This window comes from Terrapene carolina, unplaced genomic scaffold (genome assembly GCF_002925995.2).
Source record: "Terrapene carolina triunguis isolate 2854851 unplaced genomic scaffold, T_m_triunguis-2.0 Scaffold25426, whole genome shotgun sequence".
Classification (NCBI taxonomy): Eukaryota; Metazoa; Chordata; order Testudines; family Emydidae; genus Terrapene; species Terrapene triunguis.
In genome coordinates, this window is record NW_020689777.1 from 3,133 (window position 1) to 20,833 (window position 17,701).

At 53.8% G+C, this 17,701-nt stretch overlaps 1 protein-coding gene across 1 annotated transcript; it reads right to left on the reverse strand.

Moving 5' to 3' along the window:
* Positions 1-1,094: 1,094 nt before the first annotated feature.
* Positions 1,095-17,349, reverse strand: LOC112119790 (E3 ubiquitin-protein ligase TRIM39-like; the record flags this gene model as incomplete). The annotated part of the gene is made up of 6 exons (XM_024218576.3): positions 1,095-3,144; positions 14,233-14,336; positions 14,436-14,458; positions 14,979-15,209; positions 16,747-16,938; positions 17,216-17,349. Coding segments are annotated over 6 exons (1,244 nt in total), but the record flags the coding sequence as incomplete, so codon positions are not given.
* Positions 17,350-17,701: the final 352 nt, after the last annotated feature.

Below are 17,701 nucleotides of genomic sequence, written 5' to 3' on the forward strand. Positions count from 1 at the left end.
TACACTGCAGAGTTAGATCGATGTAAGGCAGTTTACATCCACCTAATTATGTCAGTGTAACACTACAGCCTTGCTCCCACTGATGTAAGTGCCCTACTACATGGATATAACTACTCCACCTCCACGAGAGGCGCAGGGCTTATGTGGGTGTAGTTAGGGCGATGCAGTGTGTGTGTAGACACTGTCTCACTTACATCAGCTGTTGGCTGTCATTCTTGGCAGTTTCATGGCTCTGCTGACTAAAAAGCCAGGCTGTTCCTGGGGCAGGTAGGGGGCTCCAGCTAGGGCCCAGCTGCCTTGAGGCTCCCCTGTCCTAGCCTGGCTGTGCCCTCCGTGCCTGGACCTTGGATGCCCCACGGCCCACCCCGCTTCCAGCCTAGCTGCTGCCCAGGCTTCCTGATCTGAGCTGGGCTGAGCCTGCCCTGCTTCATGCTGCCAGCCAGACTGCTGCCTGGAGGCTCCCAGCTCCCTGTGGGGAGCCCTGGTGAGGTCACTAGCTCAGCGCTGAGAAGAAAGCAGCAGTGTAAAAGTCTGAATCAGGGAGCAGGAAGGGGGCTCCTTGTAACTGCTGCTATGTTGTGATGCACCATAAAAAGTCATAAAGACACTTGGTGGAGGTTCACACAGAGGTCTGCCAGCCAGGGGTTGCAGGAACTGATGGGGGAGCCCATTCATAGTTAGAAATTTAAAAATGAACATTGCCTGCAAGCTCTTCATGACACTTCATGCTGTCAATTGTGAGTGACAACACATTTTTATGACTTGTCACATAGTAAAAACCATGTTGTATATTAACTTATTTGCCAACATATTTTCCCATGTAATAACACAATAAGATTGGATAAGAAACCACAGTAATTACACATAAGTCAGTGAGAAATAGGGAAAGGAATGCAGAGATTTCTGAAGGGAATTTTAGGGGAAAATGATCTATTTTTAGATTAAAATTTCTCTGTGTTAAAAACTAGGACAAACACATAGCTTCAGTAGCCCATGCCACCTAGACACCAGCAGACTGGATAAAAACACAAATGAATCCATCACAAGATAATTTTAGGATATTTATTTTCAAATAATCAAGGTAAGTTTGGGGCACACTGCCATGAATGGCATATTGTGAATAAATCTTCAAAACTGAATTATTACATTGAAAATGTTCATAACGCATCACGTTTAAAACAGAAAGTAGTCCTAGCAATGCCATGTGATGTGCCTCCCCTCATAGTCTGCTCAGTTCGCTCTTCAAGAAATTAGGTTCAATTGCTAATTTCAAGGAATTAGACCAATCGGTCACTATTTTTACAGAGCATTCCAGAAGGTGGTGGACAGAACCCAGAGGAATTGTGATGAATTTCCTGGAGCAACTTTCTTTTCTTTGTACTCTAAACCTCACATGACAACAAAGATATCACCCTTTTGACTGATTTATGGCTGAGAAGAAAGGTTTCCCAATAAAGCTTCACCAAATTTCATGTTATGTGTCATTAAGTGCCAGTGTCTTTAATACAATTAAGTTAATTTGTGATGATTCAGTAAAGGAATACAACCCCTTCACTATTTCTTTATGAAAGTACATTTGTTGTGTCCTTATAACCAAGAACATGAAGAGCCCGGCAGTACATTGAAATCAACAGTGGACACTGACAGTACATTGCATCCAAATAATATTTCTAAAGAAAGATAAACCAAAAAATGGAGATTGTAGAAGAGATTTCTATCAATAGGAAGAGAGCATTTGAGGTCGGGGAGGGTGTTTTTTTAATTGATGTAAGAGAAAGAAAGGAAAGGTCATATCTTGATTACCGATTATATGTAGTTAGAAAGTTAAAAATCCCATGAATTAATGCTGACAGAAGTTCAAAGATTTTTATATAATCTTGTGTGAGTTAACTTAAATATATTGCTTGATTAATTCTATCATTTTTAACCTATTAATTGTCAAAGATGTAGAGCAGGAGGTGGGTGTATGTGCCCACTCTTCCAGAGGCAATAAAGAGAGGGGGAGAGAGAGAGAGAGAGAGAGAAGATGCAAAAGTGTGTAGTTGTGATGTTTATGACACATGTACATTGTAACTGAACAACCCAGTCTGACAATTTAATGGTTTATTTTGTTAAGATAAATATTTTGGATTTCTTGAAATTCCACAGTTGAAATACAAATGATGTTATTTGGAGAAGGGGGAAGAATAAAAAAATAAACGTAAATAATTCTATTTCTAAAATTATGTTTAGATGCTTGTTTTTGAAATACTGTTGAAATGTAAATTAAAATATTCTTGTATTTACACTTTGTTATAATAATATTTTCTAAATTAGAATAATCTTTTTTCTTTCATATTTTACATTGAGATTTCACCAGGGTAGAAAATTCTGACAGGAGTGAATGACCCCCATCCACCACCACCTGCTACCCCTGGGGCAGGGGGCTGGGAAAGGTGAGGGCTAGGGGTTGCCAGTTGAAAAGGGAAACTGGCAGCATCCGGTCAGCATAAAAAGTCCAGTTGCTGCAGTAATTGGCCCCCACCACTGGGGGAGGGAAGATCAGCAGTGCTGGGAGGGGACAGTCTGTGCCGCGGGGTCACTGTCAGGGACAGAGATTCCCTCCGGCCTGATCTGGGACCGGGCAGATTATCAGGGGAGCCGCGTTTGTACCCCCAGTGTTGCGACCAGGATAGAAATAAGGGCGGAGCGTCCCGGAGAAGGTGCCAGTGAAAGTGAAGAGATGGGACCTGTCAGTCACATTGTAAAACGAGACCTCGCCCGCCTCATAGTCCAGGAAAATCCCCACCCGGCTGGGCCTGATGCTCACGGGGAGGGAAGTCCAGGGGGAGGTGAGGGCCTTGTATTCCCCATCACCCTGCCACACGACCCAGTATCCATCCTCAGGTGAGAGTGTGACCCACCCCTTCCTGCTCACAGATTCCCTACAAACCCCCAGAGTCCACTCAGTCTTGTCTCCCACCTCCACCTCCCAGTAACGCCTCCCGCCCGCGAACCCCTCAGCGCCCAGGACACAGGGAGCATAATCAAATCTCTCAGGGTTGTCGGGCAGATCCTGGCGTGCATCTCCGAGTCTCACACGTTTCCGATCCTCAGACAGGACGAGTTCGGGATTTGCCGTGTTTGGATCCAGAGTCACGTCCACTGGGGAGAGAGTCACAGAGTCAGGGCCGGGGGCAGGGGCTGGTCACTGAGATCAAAGGGAAATTAACCTGCATCCCCGTTAATCGCTGTGGGGGGGGGGGTTGTTGCCTGAGGGGAGTCAGGGCCCGTCCAACTGTGAGGAGACAATGATGGGAAAGGGCAGGAGGAGCGGGGGAAGGGTGAGAAGGTGTCAGTGGGGGCGGGGGAGGGGAGGGGACAGGCTCATGCTGGGAGAGGAAAGGGGAGGGGCAGGTGACAGGAGTAGGGGGAGGGGAGGCACAAGGGCAATGGGGGGAAGAGGAGCAGGCAGCAGGAGGGCAGAGGGGGGTGAAGGGAGGAGCAGGTTCCAGGGGACTGCAGGGGGTGAGGGGAGGGGTGGGCACCAGGGCAGAAGAAGGGGACAGACCCCAGGGGCACAGGGAAGCAAGGGAAGGGGTGGGCACCAGAGGGCAGAGGGATGAAAGGGAATGGTGGTGGCTCCAATGGGGCGGAGGTAATCAAGGGGAGGGACTGGTGCCATGGGGTGGTGGGGATGAGGAGTGGGGCAGGTGCCAGGACCATGGGGGGGGGGGAGGGAATGGGCAGGCACCAGGGTGACGGAATGATGCAAGAGCCTGGGGGCAGAGGGGTTGGCTAGGGCAGGGGCAGTCATCAGTGGGTGGAGGAAGGCAAGAGGAGGGGCAGGTACCAGGGGGCTGTGTTGGGGGGGGGGTGAGGAAAGGAGCATGTGCTGGGGGCAGAATGGGGTGATCAGAGGGGCCAGCACTGTGGGGGACTAAGGAGGAAGAGGAGGGGCATGCATCAGGGTCATAGAGTATGAGTGACGGGCAGGGCTGGTGCCAAGGAAAAGAGAGAGATGAGGGGAGGGGTGGGCACCATGGGTCCAAAGGGTGTGCTAGAGAAGGGGCGGGCAGCACTGGGGGATGGGGGGAAGGGAAGGGGCTTGCACCAGGGGACACAAGGGGTGAACAGAGGGGCAGGCACTAGGGAGGCAGAGGGGGAGTAGAAGGAGGGGCTGGCACCAAGGGAAAAGGAGGGGGTGGGAGAAGGCGCAGGTGACAAGGGGACAAAGAGGGGTGAGGAGTAGGACAGGTCCCAGAAGGACATGGGATGACAAGAGGTGGGGCAGACCCCAGGAGGGGCAACAGTGGAGCGAGGGAAAGGGCAGTTATAAAGGGGGAGAGGGGCATGAGGGGTGGGTGCGAGGAAGACAGAGGTGGGAGGAGGGTAGGGGTAGTCACCAGGAGGGATGGTGGGGATGAGCAGAGGAGTAGATGCAAGGAGGGGAGAGAGGAGAGGGGCGAGCACCAGGGGGGCAGAAAGTGGGGTGTGGAGAAGGGCAGACCCTAGGGGAAGAGGGGTGTGGAGATGTGGGCACCAGGGGTCAGAGGGAGGGTAAGGGGAGGGGCGGGACCCAGAGGTAGCAGAGGGTGAAGGGAGGGGAAGACACCAAGGGGCCAAAAGAGGGGCAAGGGAAGGGGTTTGCTCCAGGCAGGCAGAGGGGGCAAAGGAAGGGGCAGGCACCATGGAGGCAGATGGGGGCAATGGTAGAGATGGGCCTCAGGGGGGCAGAGGAGGAGTGAACAGAGGGGCTGGCACCAGGGGACTAGAGGGGGGTGAGGGGCGTAGGTTTCACGGAGGCAGAGGGCGAGGGGAGGGGGAAGAACTAAGGGGAATGTGGCGGGGGGTGCAAGGGAAGGGGCAGTCACCAGAGGGTGTGGGTGAGTGAAGGGGTTTGTGCAGAGGGGAGAGGTGGAGGCCAGAGCGGGAGAAGGAAGGGGCAGGAACCAGGGACAGAGTGGGTGAGAGACAAATGCCGGGGGGACAGTAGTGGGGCGTGGGATGGGGAAGGCATCAGGGGCAAATGGGGGGGTGAGGGAAGGTGCGGTCGTCAGCGGGTGGGAGGGTAAGGGAAGGGGTGGGTGCCAGGAGGCTAGAGGGGTACAAAGGAAGGTGTGAAAGCCGGGGGGCAGAGGAGATGAGCAGATGGGCAGGCAGCAATGAGGGGTGGGGCAGGTGCTGGGAGGCAGTGGTGCGGCATGGAATGGGGCAGGCACCAGGGCCATCAAGAAAAAAGATGAGGGGCAGGTATTGGGGGCAGAGGGGAGGAAGGGAAGAGGTGGGCACCAGAGAGGAAGGGGAAGGGGCAGGTGCCGGGGGACAGAAGGGGGAAAGGAAGGGGCAGACAAAAGGAGGGAAGCGGGTGGGGAGGAGTGTGTTCCAGGAGATGGGGGGTGAAAGGAGGAGTGGTCACGAAAAAGGCAGCGGGTGGGGCAAGTGATGGGTGATGGGGGCAGAGAGGTGTGAGGAGAGTGGCGTCAGAGGGGCACGGGGAGTGAGGGAAGGGGTTGGCACCAGGAGGGTGCAGGGGGGAAGGGAAGGGTAGTTGCCAGGGGGATTGAGGCGGTTGAGCAGAAGGGCAGACACAGGGAGGGAGAAGCACCAGGGGGCAGAGAGGGGCAAGGAGAGAGGCAGGGCAGGTGGGTAGAGGGAGGTGTTAGGAGAGGGGAATCGAGGAGGGGCAGAAGCCAGAGGGTCAGAGTGGGGCTAGAGGAGGAGTGGGCAGAGGGGGGTGAGGGAAGGGGCGGGTGCCAGGGGTCAAAGAGGGTGGGGAGAGGGATGGGTACCCGGCGGGGCTGAGGGGGGAAAGAAGGGTGAGGCAAGTGGCAGAGACCAGGGGGGAAGGTGGGGGAGAGGGGAGGGGTGGGAGACATGGCAGTAGAGAGGGGTGAGGAATGGGGGGCATGAAAGGGCAGAGGGGGTGAGGGCAGTTGCAGGCACCGGGGGGCAGGTGGGGGCAAGGGGAGGGGTGGGAGACATGGCAGCAGAGGGGGAAGGGGAGAGGTTCATGCCAGGAGGTAGCAGGGCGGTGAAGTGATGGGTGGGCTCCAGGGTGCGAAGGAGGTTTGGGGGAGAGGGGCAGGTGCCAGGATGGCAGGCGGAAAAGGGAGGGGTGAGTTCCAGGGGGGCAGAGATGGGTGAAGGGCAGGGGCACATGCCAGGGAGGAAAAGTGGGGGCAGAGGGGCAATGTCCCAGGGAAGCAGAAAGGGGGTGAGAAGAAGGGGAGGGGTGAGGATAGAGGCAGGGCACTGGTGGGCACAGGGCTGAGGGAAGGGTAAGGGAGGAGCAGGATACAGGGGCACAGGGGCATGAGGAGATTGGCAGGGGGCAGAGGTGGATGGAGGGCAGGAGCACATGCGAGGGAGACAAAGTGGGGGGGGGGAGAGGTGCAGGGGCCATGGGGAGCAGCAGGAGTTTAGGGGGAGGGGACAGGAGAGAGGCAGGGGTCAGGTGGGCACAGGGGTGAGGGAAGGGTAAGGGAGGGGCAGGTGCCAGGGGGATAGAGGGAGGTGAAGGGGGTAGGAGAGAAGGTGAAGGGGGCAGGCCCCAGGGAATCTCTGCTGCTTTGGGGCCATGTGTGGCTGGTTTGTTGCTAAGAGCAGGTTGGTACCATCCCCCCACACACTGGGGGTGCAGCTGGGACTCTCCATGCTAAGGCAGGGGCAGGGTGTCCGGGCTCGTTGGAAGGGGGCAGGGTAATGGGGGGATGAGTCTTGAGGGGTGCTGGGGGGAACAGGTGCCATTGCTAATGAGGCTGGGGCAATGGGGAGGAGGCATTTCTCCACTTGCTACCCCCTCCATCTGGGATAAGCTGCTCCGGGTGCCAATCCCAGTTCACATCTGTGCAGTGCATCTGCACTAAGGGTTTGCACGGGGGCACTGACATGCCAGGGACACTGATGTGCCAGGGGCCGTAACCCCTCCCCTCACTGGGGTTATGGATCAATAATTACAGGGTCACTGGAGCAGGGGACCTGGACTCTGGGGCTCCCGGGTGGGGACCCAACCCACTGGGCTGCAGAGTCAGTCTCACTCCCACGCTCTGGCCCAGGCCCATGGCAGTGTTTAAACACAGGGGGCGTCTTCAGCACGAGAGATTGAGTGAGCCCCACATCAGACACCCGGAGCCCAGCGGTTCCAGCCCTCACCTAAGGTGGAGAGACCCACATTCCAATTCCTTCTCCACATCACATGGGTGGATTGAACCTGGGGCTCCCAGCTGAGGGCCCAGCCACTGGGCTAAAGGCTAGAAGGGAAGTGGCGGCACCTTCTTCTGTTCATTCAAACTATTCAGCAAGCTCGACATGGATTCAGGAATACTTTCAGTCGACCCAAAATATAATTTTTCAGCAAATAAACTAATTACCCCCAAAATTACACCCAGCTCTATTTCAAATGTGTCCAAGCAACTTAGGAGCCCAAATCCCAGTGACTTGCAGTGAGTGACTGTCAACACCTCCAGAAACGTAGTTACGGGCAGGCCAGGCTCAGGACATCAGCTATGAAACACTCCAGAGCTGCTGTTAAATTTGCCCTTGGTAGAAAAATCCCCCCTCGGAATCCCATATTCAGGGGACATCTTTACCTGGTAGCTGTGGACTACTTTTCCAGGTATACAGAAATAGTGAACTTGAAAGATGTAACACATGTTATAGAGGAACTGACGTGCACTTTTGGTCATTTCAGGCTTCCAGAAGAACTTGTGACAGATCATGGACCACAATTCACTGAAGTAGAATTTAATTTATCCAAACAAAATATGATCTTCCTCATATTACGAGAAGCCCATATTACTCACAAGCGAATGGAGACACGGAGAGAGCTGTACGCACAGACAAGAATATCATTCAGCAGGAAGATCCATTCTTTGCTCTACTGAGGTATAGATCAACACCAATAGCAGCTACTGCATATAGTGCAGCACAACTCCTAATGGGAAGACAACTCAGAACTACCCTCCCAACTTTGGAAAAGAATCTTTCTCCAAATTTGCAAGACACATAGAAAGTAGTCAAATCCAATAAAAAGGCAAAAAGAGCTTGCAAACACTTTTACAACAGACATCACTCAGAAAACTACCAGATATAGAAACTGGTGACCATGTTTGTGTCAAACTGGATGGAGAAAAAGAATGGAATACTCTAGCTGTTGTAAAGAAAAAGAATTCAACAACCAGGTTGTATGTGTTCAAGACCAAGAGAGGAGAGTTCAACAGAAACTGTCAACATCTACAGTTTGCTCCTCAGAAAGAACAATCAACTGAGCAAACTCTACAGATGGTAGACGCAGAACAAAAAGATGACTCAAGGATTCCAGACCAACCATAGTCAGTCGTTGGAACTAATGGACAGCCAGATGACCAAGCTCTTACCTGTTTGGGTCGTGTAATTAGAACACCAGTACCATTCAGAGACACCTAACAGACTGATCCACACTGAACCTCAAAGACAGTGTGATAATGTAACTATTATAAATGGAAGGAATGTAGAAATTAAAGGGGGAGATGTAATGGAACGCTACACTGTATTATGTTTTTCAACCACTAGGTAGCACCGTGTGTAAAATACCATATTTAAGCTGACCTCAGCCATACTTTAAAGGATTTTATAATGAACACATCTGGTGTGTATCTGGCCGAGAGAGAAGCTCTGTAGCCAGCCCATATCTGCTACACGACCATCACACCAATGATGAAAGCCCAGTACTATTGACTACCTCTGCTATGGCCAAAGAGTTCTTTTGAACTATGACATGCGGAAGACTATGGGGGATTTTACCCATGACATGAGCTATATAGAAAGTTGGGGAATCAAACTCCTGGTCTCGTCATACTTCAGTGACGAGAATAAAATTATGGCCAAGGGCCTTGCAGATTTCCTTGTGGCAGCAGAGCAGGAAGTACCTCCTGCCTCACCCCGGCTGCAGAACAGAACCAAGCGTCAGCCATGGTCAAGCCTATCTTTGAATACAGGTTGGCTCTGGGGGTGGGAGGAAATGTATCAAGAGGGCTGGCCCTTTTAGAGGAGTCAGGGACCAGACTACCTGTGACAGGCTCCTGTAAGGGAGAATGAGACAACCCAGACCAGCCTGGAAGTAATTAAATCCCTATGTTGCAGTTGGCAGCGAAACAGCTAATGAGCCTGATAAAGGGTTACCGGGCTCAGCTGAAGGGATCCTAGAGACAGGAAGCTACTGAGGAGAGGAGTTCCCAGGAGAGCTCACGAGAGTAAGGAGCCTGGAAGGGTGCTCCTAGAGCAGTGGTCCCCAAACTGTGGGTCGTGCCCCCCTAGAGGGTGTGGAGGAACATTTGGGGGCAGGGCAAGGCCTGGACCAGTCCCCATGGGTGGCGGGAAGGGAATGTTACCCAGCCCTGCTCTGCCCCCAGCTCCACTCTGGTCCCACGCTAATCCCCAATTGGAGTTCCGGCCTCAGGCACTGACTCCTGGCCATGTGTAGAACTGATGAATGAAATTGTTTTTAATTGTTCACTTTATTAATGTAACTTCATAAGTAAAGTTTTATTAATGAAACAATATTCATTCATAAAACCGGTTACCCCAATAACTGGCTAATTAACAGTTAAGATGCTTGTTAAGAGCCATAGCTGTTCAGTCAGCTGCCTTTGTAAGTTTCACTATCAATCTAATTCCTGCTTAAATCACTGAGACTTGCACTGTTTCAGTATTGTAATTTCTGTTCACCATTTATTACACTTGCCTACAGTGTAACTTCTGTTCACTGTTTGCCATCTATTATACTTGTCTATATTGTAACTTCTGTTCACTGTTTGCCATATTGTAATTCAAACCCCATTTTACAACGCTTACTCCATTTTGTAAGGGCTTGCTGCAACCTTCATTTTTGCAAACCCTGCTGTAATCTTATTAGTTTAGTTTAGATGTGTGAATAAGGTATGTATGGATGATGGAATCAACCTCCAGCCCCAGCCTCTCCTGATTAAATAGAGTTCAAACACCAACGGCTGAAGATGCAGACAGGAGCCCTAACAAAGTAAGAAGAATCCACCCTAAAAAGAAAAGGTACAATAGAAGGAAGATCAAAGCCCGGTCCCAGGCTGAAAGTCATGTCTGCAATTGACGGGTGATCAATCACCAAACCCGGAGGCAGCGTGACACAGCAAGACCTATAGACTCTGGATTCAAACTAAAGCCTACAAAAAGGATGGGTGAGATGGAAAACTTTGGAGGAGGGTAACATTCTGCTGCCAACATGGAAGGACATCAGTCCATGCCCAACAGAGACCCAGCTCGTCCTTGTGCCCGGCTTTCCTGGCCAGTTAGCCGCCACAAGCTACGAACCCAAGCTGCAAACTCAAGCGGGACTGGTAACTATGCAGCAGCTGCAGAACATCTGATGGATGTGTGTGTGTGTGTGTGAATGTGTGTGTGTGTGTATAGGTATAATGTGTGTGTATAAGGATTAAGATATTAGTTATTGGTCATAAATCAAATTGTTATCATAATAAATGTGGCATCTTTATGTTAGGCCCAAAAATATGGAGTATAGAACATTGTTTGGCCAGCTTAGCCAAAGTCAGGCTAACAGTAGTTGCTAGGCCATTCCTGCCTCTCTGTAAGACCTGAGGGCATGCTTGCTTAAGCTGCAGGGGATAAGATAGGAGGTGGGGGCCGCATTCTTGTACCAGAAGTGCTAGGAACAGTTTGTTGGACAGATGGAGACTTGCAGTCTTCACTCCCTGTTTCTGTTTTTTATCTGTACTCAACTCCCTCTTTTCTCTCAGTCTTTGGTGCATGACGACAAAACTGATAAGAAGCTACTGAGGCATCATGAACTGTTTGTACTGTCAAAAGGATAGAGATGCATGAATATTAGAAGCTTTTAACTAGTAAAGGGGGGAGATTGGGTTGTTTTAACTATGACGCGACGGAACTGTCTATATAATCTCACTAGTTATTGTAATCGTGGCTGGTTCTCTCTGGAGACGGGCCGCTCTCTATTGCTGTGTGCACTCTTCAATAAAGAGCTTGTGTTGGACCTTGCTGGTGTTGCCTGTCTCTCACTCTGCGGTCAGACAACGAACCTTGCCGTCTGGGTTAAAAAGTCCCCGACATTTATCTTGTCCCCTTTAATAAGATCCTGCTAGTTTTTATTGGTATAACACATGCTACAGGCTGCTACCCCAGCTGCAGCTCCAGCCCCAACTGTGGTTCCGCCCCCGGCCGAACCCCCATCTCCCAGCCCCAACTGCAGCCCCAGCTGCAGCTTGGGCTGCACCAGCGGCTTCATTCCCGGGTGAAGCCCACAGCTCCCGGCCCCAACTGCGGGTCCAGTCCCAGCCACGGCCCCCAGATCCTGGCCCCAATTGCAGCCCCGTTCCTGACACAGCTCCTGACTGCAGCTCCCGGGATGGGGTCGCAAACCAGGTAAGGGAGGGCATGACCAAAAATGTTTGGGGACCACTGTCCTAGACAGAGGAGCTCCCCTAAGGGGGAGGAGCTGCCAGAGATGACAATGACAGCAGCACCTGTAGCAGGACAGAGCCCTGGAGAGCTGCACCCGGCCAGAGAAAGTGGATGCACAGAATAAAGGCACAGTCTGAAATGACCCCAGCGCCAGGAAGGGGGGCTGGAGTCATCTGATTCCACGATGGAAACTAATCCAAGCTCAGCTCCGGGAAGGACTGAGGACTCCTGACTTGAGGACAGTGAGGAGCTGGAGTGAGAGCTGGAGGCTGGAGCAGAGTGAAGGAAAAGATTTTATTTTGGGGTTTACTTGGACTCAGAGCAGACCCCAGCAGGAGACTTTTCTCTCAGATCTTTTAGACTGTGAGGCATAATTTAAGGAGTGCAGAAGAGGGTAAACTGAGGCAAGTTGCTTGCCAAGACACCCTGAAATGGCTGAGGGTGGTACCTGAGGACGCTGCCCCATGTTGAGTCCACAAAACTGAAACCCATTTAACAGAATTGCTGCCCCTTCCCCATGCAAACAGAGCCGCTCTCTTCAGTCTGTCTGCGTGGGCCCCTCACCGCATCTGACCCCAACAGAGCCTGCATCACAGAGTGGGAACCTGGACCGAACGCAGCACAGGGTTTTGGGCACCCACCTGGCTTCCACGATCCCTGTCCCAGCTCCCAGGCTGCTCCCACTCCCCCACAGCCTCCAGCTCCCCCCATCCTCGGGCTGCCTCTGCCCTGTCCTGTTCCCTGGGGGTGACCCAGTGCCCAGCATGGAGCCATCAGGGTCACTACAATACTGTCTGCCACACCCAGAAGACAGGCACAGGATGGGCTCAGGGAGTGGCTGGCCCCACAATGGGACCCTTGTGCCCCCTCCCCCAGTGTTTGCTGCTGCCCTTGCTGGGCCTTGTCTGCACTCAGACCAGGAGCCCTGTGGGGCTGGCAGCCCCTTGTTCTGTCTCTGCGGTTACTGGCGCACTCGTGGGCGCTATATCAATAATAACACTCACTGCCCAGCCCCTAAGGGCTGCATGACAGCGCGGGGCCTTCCCCATTGCACACGGGGACCCTGGGGCGCAGGGAGCCCTGGTTACTCTGTCCCACACATTCACTCAGCGAATCCCTCCTAGCTGCCGGACCCGGGTCCCTGGGGTCAGAGCGCGGGCAGTCGAGTGGCACTGACCATCCGGGGCTGCTGGGGTGGGTGAAAGGAAAGGGTTAATCCCAGCGTGGTGGCACTTTGCTGCCCAGCCCTGGTTGGTCTCTGCCTTCTGGGTGCAGCACAGGGCGTGTGTCTCTGAGCAGGTCCCTGTCCACTCACCCGCCATTTGCCCCAGACACAGAGAATCCAGGTGCCAAGGGAAGGAGCAGCCCCAGCAGCGCCGCATTGGCCCTGGCACGTGCTGAGCCTGCGAGCGCAGCAGCAGAGGCAGCGACAGAGAGAGGGGCTCAGCCATTGAGAGCAACAGGGTTCCCACCCGCAGGGGAGGGGTCAGCATTGGGACAACAGGCCGGGCTGGGTCAGGGGCTGGGAGCTCTGACAGCGAGCACGGTGCCAGCACCAACAGCCCTGCTGGAGACCCTGGGCCTGGCCAGCCTGGAGCAGCCAGCGAGTGTCTCAGGGCCTGGGACCCTGCCCAGGAAGGGGCTTCTGGGGGGCTGAGAGGAGGCTCCCCAGGAGCTGGTGATCCCCTCGAACAAGGCACTGGGGTGACTGGCTCAGGATCCCGACAGGCTCAGGGGCCAGGGGTGTGGAATGGCCCAGAGCCCAGCCGTGTTCAGGGTCCAGTGGGCACAGACTGAACTGGGCTGGGAGCAGTGAACGGGGAGGGGAGCAGGGATGTGCTGGCTCCAGCCAGTCACAGAGAGGAAGCTGCTTCCCCCAGAGCCTGGGGTTCCTGCTCCCCGGAGCCCTGAGATCCTGGCCCTGCAGCCGGCACTGACTGTGCAGCCTCCATCGGCCGGGACAGACACACCCAGCTTGGCCCCTTCGACTGCCCCCTGATGGGGGTGGGTGGGAAGAGAGGAGCGGTGGGGGTAGGATGAAAGGGCCAGTTCAACAATCACTGACCGAGCTCACTGAACCTTCCCAGTCCCCCTCTCCTCTGCCTTAGTTTCTTCTCTGTCCCTCCGAACTGTTAGATTTCTGCCTTTGCCCCTGGTCTCCGCGCTGGGGTTGTGGGGAGGGGTTTGGATGGGGGCAGCTCACGCTCAGCCATTGTGACAGGGTCACACTCTTGTGAGTCTCACTCACTGAGCAGCAAACCACTGACCCAACCTCACACTGGGCTGTGCTCAGAGCAGATGAGGGGCCCGTAGGATTCAGCTTGTTACCCAGTAACACACGGCTCAGGTCAGACCACAGCAGACAGACCGGCCCCTTCTCCAGCTCAGAAAGCTTGGTCAGCCTTGGCTAATGGGGGCTGGGGCAGTGCTGAGCAGTGACCAAACAACACAGCCCTCACGTGTCCCAGGAGAGAGGCACAGACACGTCATCCATTACCAGTCTGTGCAGCACCCAGCACAATGGGCTCAGTCCAGGCCTCACAGCACCTGGCTCAGGGACATCCATTAACTCAGCCATGGAGGGGTCAGGATGTCAGAGTGATGGGGCCTGGTCAGACACCTGGGCAAGTACCAGCAGGTGGCTGTAAGTAGCAGGCAAACTGCCCAGCACTCAGCACATCAGCCTCCAGCTACCACACAGCTCCAAACCTGTCAACTGGGTCCATGCGTGTCCTGGGGTCCCAGGCTCTGTCCAGATCCCCAGGCACAATACAGCTGAATGTCCCAGTAGACTCCACTCACCTCCAAATTTCTTCAGTGCTTCCCTCATGTCAAGGGAAATTTTATACACGTTCTTCAGGCCAGTAGAAACAGCTTCTGGTTCCTGGAGTTTCACATTCTCACTCCTATGAAGAAAACATCCCGTCATCACTCAGCTGCTCTGTACACACATCATCCCAGAACCACCACCACGAATATAAGAGCAATGAAAATGGGAAACACACCTGCTCAATGTGCTTTTCACATCCTGAAAGGAAAAAGAGAATCAATGTTCTGTACTAACACAATGTGCATAAAACTGAGTGAGTCTCACTCTGGGCATCAAACTTTCATCTAGAAAATAGATCAACCCTCCCAGGCTCCACTGTTTTGTAGTAAAATCTCATACACCATTTTGCATTAACACTTGTTTCATTTATGTAGGTGAGACAGGAATTTAGCTAAAGGGTTCTCTCTTCCAGGGACCCAACCCATCAGTATCTGTGTTTATTGACTGTGTTGGGTCCAATGTTCTGGGGTCAGAGCAGGGATGGGTTTAGCTCAGTATCATTTTTGTATCATCCATTTAATCTCTCACGGCCTCACTGGGTCTCCAGGAGGAGAATTCCCCTCTGACATGAACTGCGATATTTTGGAACTGAGGGAGCCCTTAGCCGGATGTTCTGTTAGTCAGTAACCACAGACACATTTACTCTCATTGTTGGGATCCAGACCCAGGGATCTGAGTTCTAATTCTGCATAGGTGGAGAATTTTGATGCCGTCTCACCTTTAGCAGCTCGACAACTGGTTGCTGACACTTCTCCTCGATCTCTGTGATCAGCTGCTGCAGAGAGGAGCTTTGCTGGGAGAGTTTGGTGACATTTTCCCTTAGTCTCTGCAGAGTTTCCCTCTCCTCCTCCTCCAGGCTCTGCAGAAGCAGCTGCTCCTCCTCTCTCAGCAGTGTGTGCAGCTTGTTAAATTCACCTGCAATCATCTCTCTCTTATTCTTCACGTTCCTCTGGAGATAGAAAAATAGGCACTTAGACAACTCGGGTACAGCCCTGATAAGCCCCAGCTCCCTCAGGAGCCCCTGCTGGCACCTCCCCGAGGCTTTGTGCATGTGGCCTGGACCCTGCAAAGGGCCATGGGCCTGCAGCCTCCTTCCCCTCCTGCCCCCGGGAGCTGTTGAGTTACAGCTAATTCGAGTGGCGCAGCGTTATCGTATCCCGAACATCTCCCCCCATCAGACATGGACAGCGCATCCTTCATGGGGCCTGTCACCTCCCGGCCCTGCTCCGCCCATGGGGATACCCCCACCTGGCTCAGGCCCATGACAGTCCCGCTCAGTGGGTGACTGGCAGCCCCTGCTGGGCCTCGTCTCACAGTCGCTGGGGCTGCAGTTACTCTGCCGAGTGACACTGATCATTGGGCCGTGACCTCTGGTGATGTAGGACGTAACTTGCTCTCACGGGGCAATAATCAATGGTTTCAGAACTACCCCAGTGACTGTCCCAAGGGGCAGCCGTCTCCATGGCGCCGGCTGGGCACTTTACCGGACACATTCAAACCTGGCTGTTAATTGTTATGCACCTAAATCCCTATTGTCTGGGGAACTGAGCACCAGCTGCTTCTGGTGCGGGCAGTGGGAGCTGCTGCGGTTCTGTCCTCTGGAAATCAGCCACTTCCGCCGCGCTCTAAATACGGCTTCAGATGCAGAACCAGAGGCACCCAGCTCTGAGCATTTCAGCTCTTGTAAATGGCCATTTTTATCTGAATAGTGGGACACCTACTTCTCCTCTTATTCCTGCTGCTGGCATCTTCCTCATACCCCCCACGCTCTCTGCAGGGATTTCACTATAAGAGGCAGGTGAACCGGAACAGACATTTTGTCCCCTAGGTTCATCACCTGGCTACAGACAAGCACAGGTAAAGTCACAGTAACAGTAGCAGGTGACTGGGATGAAGTGGCCACGTGATGGCAACAGAGGCTGTGAAGTGGCCGAGCGCTGCCTGGCTTTACACTGACACGCCCCTGCTCACTCAGGAGTTGTCCACACTGCAATGAAGGTTTTTTTTTTGTTTTGTTTTTTAAATTGGAGATGTCCTATCTCCTAGAACTGGAAGGGACCTTGAAAGGTCATCGAGTCCAGCCCCCTGCCTTCACTAGCAGGACCAAGTACTGATTTTGCCCCAGATCCCTAAGTGGCCCCCTCAAGGATTGAACTCACAACCCTGGGTTTAGCAGGCCAATGCTCAAACCACTGAACTCTCCCTCCCCCCCCAAGGACAGCACCATGTGTAGACACACCCAGGCTAGCTTTGATCTGGCTAGCTCGGGTACTGGTAGCTATGAAGCCCCAGCGGCACGGGCTGTACACGCCCACCCAGACCCCTGGGTGTTACTCAGTGACTAGCCTGCAGCTGGCTGTTTTGGCCATGTAGATGCAGCCTGGGGGCAGATTTTCCACAGAGCTCCACACCCACAACTGGGTTTGATGCTCAGAAGAGCTCAGCTCCCAGCATGGCCCAGCCCAGCCAGCTGAGTGACTCTGAACCTCATCCATGGGGGCAAATCCTCCTCCCAGCTCCAATGTCTGGCCCAGGCACTGGGCAGAGTCACTGCAGGGATTGTGGGTGCAGAGCGAGAGGGAACAATCTGTTTCCTCCAGGCTGCAGAGAAGCTGCAGAGCTTTGTCATGGAGGGCATTGAAAACCGATGGCTGTAGCAGCCGACACACCATCCCCATCTGCAGGAGGGAAACAAGATCCATGGAATAGTGAAAACACTGCACCCAATATTGAGAATTTGCCCCTATCAGAGATCTCAGGGGTCGGTCTGCCCCAGTGTACAAGGGCCAGGAACTGCCCCTCCTCCGCCTACAGGAGCTGCTGCGCTGAGATCCCCACCAGACACAGCCTGATGCTGCCAGCACCCTGGATGGCAGGTACCATAGGCCAGGGGAGGCAGAGCCCCCTCAAACAGGCTGCAGCGCCCCTCCCTTTGGAGGCAGGCTGCAGACCTGCCGCCTTTGGAGTGCTGCCTGCGCTCTGCTCACAGCCCTCGCTCCCGCTCTTCCCCCGAAGCACCTGCTGCTTGCCGCCCGTCAGCTGTGTACGGGCCCCCGCCACTTGCTCCTCTCCACCCCCCGTCACTTGCCCTTAAGACAGGAGGGGGCAGAAAGGAGCAAGCGGCAGGTGAGGGGGCCTTGGGGGAGGGGGTGGAGGAGAGGAGTGAACTGCAACAGTGAACAGTGAGCCTCTGGGTAGGGGGCTAAGTGGGAGCGGGCCATGGGGCAGAGCAGGAGCGGAGCATGGGCGGGGTCTAGGGGAGAGGAGGACAGAGGGGGTGGAGCAGTGGGCAGGGCGATGATCCAAGTGCAGGGAAGGTTCCGGCACTCACGCCCGGCCTCCCCAAATGCCGGAGGCATGTGCTGCCCATGGCCGGCACCAACCCTGTGCAACAGAGCAAACAACCAGAGCAGGTTCATAACCTCATCCTGGAGCTTTACG